The sequence below is a fragment of the Myotis davidii genome, unplaced genomic scaffold (assembly GCF_000327345.1).
Source record: "Myotis davidii unplaced genomic scaffold, ASM32734v1 scaffold458, whole genome shotgun sequence".
Lineage (NCBI taxonomy): Eukaryota > Metazoa > Chordata > Mammalia > Chiroptera > Vespertilionidae > Myotis > Myotis davidii.
The window spans coordinates 1,146,364-1,154,675 of record NW_006289819.1 but is presented as its reverse complement, the minus strand read 5'-3'; the positions used below and the strand labels follow the sequence as shown (position 1 = coordinate 1,154,675).

General features: G+C 52.6%; 1 protein-coding gene across 1 annotated transcript in view; it reads right to left on the bottom strand.

The window, feature by feature from the left end:
* Positions 1-8,312, bottom strand: part of FOXO6 (forkhead box O6) — a 31,833-nt gene that overhangs the window by 13,416 nt on the left and 10,105 nt on the right. Inside the window, exon 2 of the mRNA XM_006762636.1 lies at positions 5-268. Coding sequence (XP_006762699.1) covers positions 5-268 — 264 coding nt within the window. The remainder of the gene's footprint in view (positions 1-4; positions 269-8,312) is intronic.

Sequence of the window (8,312 nt, the reverse complement as noted above, 5' to 3'; positions counted from 1 at the left end):
CCGCGGCAGGCACAGGCCCTGGGGCTGGTGCGCCCGGGGAGCTGTCGTCGGGGCTTCGCTCAGGTGCCTGCAGTTGCTTCTTCTTGCTTGCCTTGCCCTTGATGCGCAGGAACTTGGCTCCATTGTCCATGGACACGGCCCTGCGCCGCGGGGTCTTGCCGGTCTTCCCGCCCTCGGGGTTCAGCATCCACCAGGAGCTCTTGCCTGTGCCTTCGTTCTGCACGCGGATGAAACGGGTGTGCAGCGACAGGTTGTGCCGGATGGAGTTCTGTGGCCAGAGACAAGGACATGGGTCGGGGAGTGGGAAGTGAGGAGGCCATGAGTAAAGATGGGGTAGTGATGGAAAGAAGGGGGGGGGGGATAGAGAAAGAAGAGGATAAGAGAATGGAAAAGGGCCAGAAGGGGTAAGGGGAGGAAATAGGGGAGATGAAAAGGTGAGTGGGGGAAGGGATTAGGGGTGAGGAAGGCAGCAATCAATGATTCTCTCTCATCAGTGATGTTTCTCTCTCTCTCTTCCTCTCCCTTCCTCTCTGAAATCAATAAAAATATATTTTTAAATGAATATGACAAATTGCCCCCCAGCAGATTATGTAAGGGCTCATGCTGCTGTGGCTCATTTGTCCGCCCCCCTCCTTCCCCAGTCTGGCATGGCGCCAGGAGCCCGAAAACCCAGGGCTCCAGAAATCAATCTCGTGGTGACTGATTAAGCCCTGTTTAGAACTAATTGCTCTTTCGTGTGTGGGGAGAATAAATTACCTGCTTTAATTTCGTGTCTTTAAAATGCAACTGCAGGTAGAGAAGACTGTTAACCCTTTGCTGGGAGGGCTTGGCCAGGGGAAGCAGAACAAGTTGGGCATCCCCAAGGTGGGTAGAGGCCTGACACTTTGCAGAGAGTTCCCCCAACTCTTCTGAGCTTCTGTGAACTCCACAGAGGCCTTGGATTCCAGCAAAACACATCCATGGGCTTGGAGACCTCTGACCCCATTTCTGCTCAGTGACCCACCTTCAAGCCAGCCCAGCTCTCTGGCCTGCCTCTGGGTTGCAGCCCACCCTAAAAAGCCCCTTTCTGGTGAAATCTTCACAAATCTCCACAAAGCAGGTGGCATGATGTCCACTTGCAGACAAGAAGACCAAGGCTCAGAGAGGTGGCTTACCCAGGGTTACACAGCCTTTCTGCTGTCTCGGGCACTTCCCTGGGCTCCACCCTTTGTCACTCCTGCACATATCCTATTCTAAATGTCTTTTGTGCCAGTCTGTAGTGCTCCCCACATGACTGCCTGCTTTTGCCAGGCCTGTCCTGGGGACAGAGGAAGGCAGGGGAGGCCACAGCTGACTGACTTCACAGGAACTTATTGGGCCTCCCACCTGGTGACCTTGACCTCCTGGCTTAGGTATTGCTGTGGAAACAGCATGGGCTTGGGTATCAGAAGTCTGGTCAGGATGCCTGGCTTTTTTCAGCCACCTAACTATATGACCCTGGGCTGTTGCCTTAACCTCTATGAGTCTCAGTACTTTAGTGAGCTACCCTGAAAAAAATGGGTGATATTCAATAACCACCTTAGAACACACCAGGTGTTCATAAACAGTTAAATCCCTCACCCTGTCCAGAATACTCTCACCTGTTAGATCACCCATAGACCTGCTCTGTCTCTACCTCCTTGATATTATGCTGAATGTAACTGTGCTGGGCGCAAATAACTCTGGAGAGCTGGCATTAGCCATCTCAGGTACCAGAGTGTGGAGGCCCAGAGGCATGATGTAACTTGCCCATGGTCCCATAGGCAGCAATGCCAGGTACCACTCCAGATCTGCCCAGCTCATGGGCCTGCTCATAGCTCTTTATCCACCCAGCCCTGTAACCACTGAGCCATGAGGGCTCTCCCTCCTGCCCCCTTCCCATCAGTGTCCAGAAGGAAGGGTCCTTTCTGCTGCCCAGGGTACCCTCTCTCAGCCTGAACTCCTGACTCTTCAGGGCCCCAGGTGCCCTATCTCTGGTACTTTCTGGTCTTGGTAGGTGACAGCTGGGTCTCCAAGGCCCCTCCCAGTGTTGCCCTGCCTGGCTTCTCCTGGGACCCTGAGAGGAGGGGAGCTGGACCCTCCAGGGAGTGGTACTCACCCCCTTTCCTGTTCCCGCCCCTACACCTGCTTCCCCAGCCCCTCCCCCACACCTGGGTTCAGGAGCCGCAGAGGCCTCAGTGCTCCCAAATGGGACATCTGGCTTACAGAGGCTCCACCTCCCAGCCTCTCCAGCTGAAGGCCAGTCAGGCAACACCTCTTGATTAATGTCACTATGTGCCAGCCTGGCTCTGAGTGCTCAGAGGTGGGGGGAGGAGGAAGGACATCACCAAGTACCAGCACCTCCTCAGTACTACCTGTTCAGCTCTGGGCCTCGTGAGTACTTTATCTCATGTAATCACTCTGTCAAACTCCACACAAGTCGGGGATTGTGATCCCTATCTCAAGATGAGGAGCATGAGGCTCAGAGAGGTTAAGGAAGTTGCCAGGGAAGTTGCCCAGTTTAAGTGGCAGAGCCCGGTATTGATTTCAGGTTAGTCTCACTGAGTCTAAAGGACATTGCATCCCACCTGGGGAGAGAGAGAGGCGTCGCAGGATTTCCAAAGCATCTTATGAAGCCAGCACTCCAGTGCTTCTCAAACCTTCCAGGTAACCATTCCCAGAAGCTGGCAGCCTGGGAAGACTGGGGGCATGTTCAAGGGTCAAAATTCCTTACAAGTCTGTTTAGAACCTCTTTTTTAGAATTCAAGGGAATTTTGCATTGTTTGTCCTAATCCATCCACATTTTCTGCATACAAATAAAAGTGTTTTAGATTACCACCAAGAGCACGTGCTCTAGGCCTATGACAGTTTGTATCCTTCCCCTCTCTGTCTCCTGCCCAGCCAGGTACCCCTGGCTGCCCGAGCTCCATCCTGAAACCTTGACTGATCAAACCCAGAGAGGAGAAAGGTCTCGCCCAAAGCCGCCCAGGACCTGGTGGCAGAGCTGGAGTTGAGTCCAAGCCTCAGGATCCCTAGCTTGGTGCTCTTCCCCCTCCACCAAGCTTGATCTGGGGCAAGTCCCTTCTCCACTCTGGGCCTCAGTTTCCCTACCGGTAAACGGATGAGATGGGCCAATGGTATTCTGAGGACCTTTTTAATTTGATAATGAAAGTTCTTGGAATCATCCAGTCCAGAGGTCTTGAAACTTTTTTTAAAGTTTACTTTTTTTGTAAATGGAATCTAATGCAATACTTGAGTGTTACACACTTAAGTCATCAGGGGATAGGGGCAGAAGTGCCGGGAGCCCTCTCCCTCAGCACCCGCCTTGCACTCTCCATTTAGGAGGGATTCTGCAGGCCAGATAGATAGGGCAGATGGACGCCATGCCTTTCCCAGGGTCACTCAGGGAGGAGGCCCAGAGCAAGGCGAGGACCTTGGCCTCTGACTGCTGAGCTGGGCTCTACATCAGGTGTGCACCAGGGCTGTGCCCCATGAGGGAAGCCCAGGCTCCATAGCGTAGTCTGGCTCCTCAGGGCCCAGCCACCTGGTACCAATCAGAGCTCTGAGCCAAGATCCAATGGCAAGCGCCAATCACATCTTGCCCACAAGGCCTCCTGGGAGGCGAGAGGCCACTGAGGTGGTGAGGGAGGCAGAGGAGGGAGACGCCTCTGCCAGGCAGCAGTAACCAGGGCTCCCTCTTGGAGTCACCTAGCAACCCACCACCACAGCCACGCCCTGGCATGCCCAGGCTTCCCTGATGCCCAGAGCTGGGCGGGCTTCTAGGGCCTCATGCCTCCTACACCTCCAGACAGACTTGCGGCGGGTTCCCAGGAGAAACAGAACCTGTCTGATTCAGGCTCAGGGAGACAATTAGGGGCAGAGAGAAGGGACAGTGGCCTTTGTCCATCCTACTCTCCCTCAAAACCTGGCCCAGGGAGGCCAGTCTCCAGAGGCCTCATCCACCAGAAAGAGGCTGGTGCGGGGCAAAGTGCATGGGTTCCTGTCTGGGTCTGAGAAGTAATGCATTCATCTGACAGCACAACCCCAGTTTTGGCTTCAGTGCGGATCTGGAGCAAGATGCTTTGAACCTCAGTTTCCTCCAATGGTAGCTGCTTCTACCCTTGCTCCCCGACAGCTCTCCACTATGCAGCAGCCAGTGATCGTTTCGATGATCTCAGAACACTCCAGTGCACCCATCTTACTCAGAATAAAGAGCAGGGGCCTGGCTAGAATCCACAAGCCCCTCTGTGACCTCTCAGAGTCCTCCCCTGACATTGTCTGGCTTGATCCTCCCTCTGTCCCTTGAACCTAACAGGCATGGTTCCACCTTGGGGCCTCTGTCTCAGAGAAACACTGTTCCCCCAGATACCCACAAAAATCCCTCATCTCCTTTGAGTCTTTGTCCAGATGCCACCTTTCAGGAGGCCCATCCTGGCCGCTCTTTTAACAATTGCTCTTCTTCTCTGCCATTTCTTGGCCCCCTTACCTTACTCTAAATTTTTCTAAAGTCATTATCACTTTCTAAATTAACATATAATTGATATATATATATAGTATATGTATAAATTAATAAATTATATGTTGTTGATATATATAATTTATCTTCTGTATTTATTACTTATTGTCTGATTTTCCTTATATTAGAATATAAGGAAATTAGAACCTTAAAATATAAAGGGGGCTGAGGGCCCCCCTCACTTGTTCATGAGGGATTTTTGTGCGTTTTTTTTTACTGTACCTCATGAGTTTGATCTATACAAGGAGTTTAATAAATGTTTGTAGAATGAATGAGAGAGAGAAGGGAGGTAACAATATGTCACAGGAAGAATTAATGAGACTGGGCAGAGTAGCAGGCACATGACAGAAGCTTCTCCAAACTGGGCTGAGAGAAGACAACCTAGAATAAGAGACAAGTGTGGAGTGGAGAAATTCAGGAAGAGTATGACCCACAAGGAGAAAGGCAGAGAGGAATAAGGCTTCCAGGAGAGGTGAAGATGGTCTCACAGGGTGAATGGAGCAGCTGCTCACTCCAGCCCCTACCCTGCACCCTCCTCCTGCTTCTCAGATAGACTTGGTTAAACCCAGGGCCTACTGCAGCCAACGGTCCTCACAGCCGGTACTATCTGAGCCAGAAGACACTCCAGGAGCCCCAGTGGGAACAGAATACCCTCGTCCTCGCTGATGGTGTCTCCCTTGTGGTCAGGGTCTGATCCATTTGGTGGCGGCAGCTCATCTATCCAGCAGGACACCCTCATCTATTCCCAGGACACCCTTCGCCCACGAGCAGTAATGCATTCATCTGACAGCACAACCCCATTTATCCAGCACACCAGTCCCATTTATCCAGCAAGTACAACCTCATTTGCTAACAGCACTCTATTCACCTGATGGGCCCCCTCATTTATCCAGCAGGACACCCTCATTTATCCTCCAAGTCAGAGGCTCTCCTTCCTCCTGTGGTGTGGCTGTGTTCTCTGACGGTGCAACCCGACTGATCCAGCAGGACGTCATCTCTCCTACAAGTACACTTCATTCCCTGACAGTACAACCTCATTTATCTAATAATGCAGCCTCACCTTGCTTCCAAGTACCACCTCATTCCCTGACAGTACAACCTCATTTATCTTCCAGCACAACCTCATTTCTCCCTCCAGCACAGCTTCATTCTCTGATAGCTCAACCTCATCCAATCTTACTTCTCCAGCCAGAGCCTGTCAGATCTCTTGAGGAAGGGGAGTGAAGGAGAGAAAAGGGGTCCCACCATTCCCTGTCCCATGTCTACAGAGAGCTGTCTGGCACTATGACTATGTTCAATCTCCCCAGGTCCAAAAGGGCCCATAGACTTAGAATTCTAGGTTGCTTGGCCCAGCCGGCACTCCACCATTACCCCGCCTCCCTTTTGTCCCCTCAGGGGCTAAAGAGAGCCCATAGCATGGATTTCCTCCAGCTCTCCAGGAGGGAAAAGATCCCAGCTGATTTGATTTATAGCTTTTGCTGATTTATGTGGCATGGATACTCCCATCGTAGCCAGTTTTAGGCTGCCAGTATGACGTGATCACTGAGTGCAAAATTGGGAAGTGTGCAAGATGGCTCTCATGAGCCAGTGCAAGCCAGCTCTAGCATACCACTGGCACATACTTCAACTACCCAGGCAAGAGACGAGCAGCACCTACTACATGCCAGACTCGGGCTAGGTTCATTACATACTACTTACAAAGGGAGGAAACTGAGGCTCAGGTGGGTTAAGAAGTGGGGAAGTGATGTAGCCAGGTCTAGGCCTCTGGGCTGTTGGATTCCAAAACCAGTGCTCATACCCCCAATGTGGTGGGTGGCAATGCCCTGCTGCCCACACCAGTGGCCATCCCTGCCTTGGTTCTCAAGCCAAGTTTCCTGGCTTCTATCACAGACAGGAGACCCAAGGCTTGTGCCCCACCCACTGTAAGCCCTTGGCCTCCCTGGCACCTGGGGAATTCCAGGACCCTCCCAGTTCAGTCCAGGGTCTTGTCCATCCATCTAAGCCCCAAACCAGGTATGGATGTCTCTCTGGGTTCTATCACTGTCCACGGTTCATCCCAGCCCCACCCTCAGGAAACTGAGCCTGTCTACAAGATGGGGATGATGATCCAGCTCCTCCCTCAGTGCCTCCCTGAGCAGAGATCACCTGGAGGGGAGGGGGGAACAAGGGGGGTACAAGGGCTCTAATCCCCTCGACAGCTCCTATTTCTTCTCTTCCTCCCTCCCTACCTCTCTTCCTGCAGGAAGAAAAGTCAAGGGCAGGGGTTGGAATCCCAACTTCATCCAAGTGACCCTGGGTCTCCCCTGTAAAACAGGGTGATAATCCCAACATCCATGAGGGAGGGCTGAGACCTGAATGAGATCCTACATGTCAAGAATCTCATCCCTCCCTGTCTCAGAGCCCCCAGGAGCAGCCCCTTTCCCATCCCATATCCCCCCCCCACTCTGGCCTAAAAATACACACCTGTCTCAGACAGAGCCACAGACTCTCCAGGGGTCACTTGCTCTGCTGCCTGAGGTGAAACTGGGATGCTCAATCCAGGCAGGCTTCCCGGCAGAAGAGGTGACCTGGGTGACCCCAAGGACCCGAGACCAAGTATAAATCCTTGGTACTAGGGCCTGTAGTAGAGGAGGGGCAGAAGGGCAGGCGGAGCACCAGAGCCACAGGTGTTGACAGGTGAGTAGGCTTAGAGTCAGCAGTGGGACAGAAGTGGGCAGCCAGAGGCCAAGAGGAATGTCCAAAGCAAGGCATTAGGTCAAAGGATAGGACCTGGCACCCCCGTCCCCACTCCAGAGACAGCACAACCCACACACCCAGCCTGGGCAGCAAATCAATCAGCAGCAGAAGTCCAAGTTCGCCCCTACATGGCTCCTCATCACCTGTGGGCTTGACTCCAACTCCAGGCTGCTATTAAAGAGCCCTTGATGCTCTTCAACTTCATCACCTCCAGTCCTTTAAGCCCATCTGAGACTCAGCCATCCAGATATCTCACACCTCCATGCCTTTGCACACTCTGTTCCCTTTGCCCTTCCAACTCTCTGCTTGACCAGTTTTTGCTGCTCCATCAGAGCTAGCTCTGTAGCTTCTCCTAGTCCCCTCTGTGAGCCCCAAAGATAATTGCTCCTACCTTAGTGCCACTGCAGAAATCTAACTGCAAACCGAGTACAACTGTGCACGAGCCTGCCTCCCCGCTTGAACTTTGTGGGCAGTCCTTAGCTCACCGTAAGCCACACATAGGATGGAGCTCTCAGCAGCCACAAACCACTCAGGGCCCGGCCATTCTGTGAAGTTTCTGTTCAGCAAAACCTCAGGCCAGAGCTCTAGGCCTCTCCCTCCTTCTGGTTTCATCTCCTGTTCATTCTGCCTCTGCCATTTCCCTCCTCCTCCTCCTCCTCCTCCGCACCTCCTGGCTCCTCAGGAGTTGATTATATAGGATTGTGTTCTGGAATCGATTCTTTCTAATCCATGCATTGTGGTGTCCCTCCTCCCCCTCCTCCTCTTCCTCCCCCTCCTCCTCTTCCTCGGCACCTCCTGGCTCCTCAGGAGAATTCAGCAAAGTGAGGAGGGAAAGAACCAATCATTTACTGAACATTCACCACCAGCCATGCACTCAACAATTAAATCTTATTGAGTCTTTGTGACAACCCCCTCTGAGTGTATCTATTATCCCCATTTTACAGATGAGAAACTGAGGCTCCAAGAGACAAACCAACCTGCCCGAGGTCACAGGGTATACGTGGTGGTGAGAATTCACCCCAAGTCTCTTCCACTCTGAGATGCCCAGCGGGGAGCCTGGGCC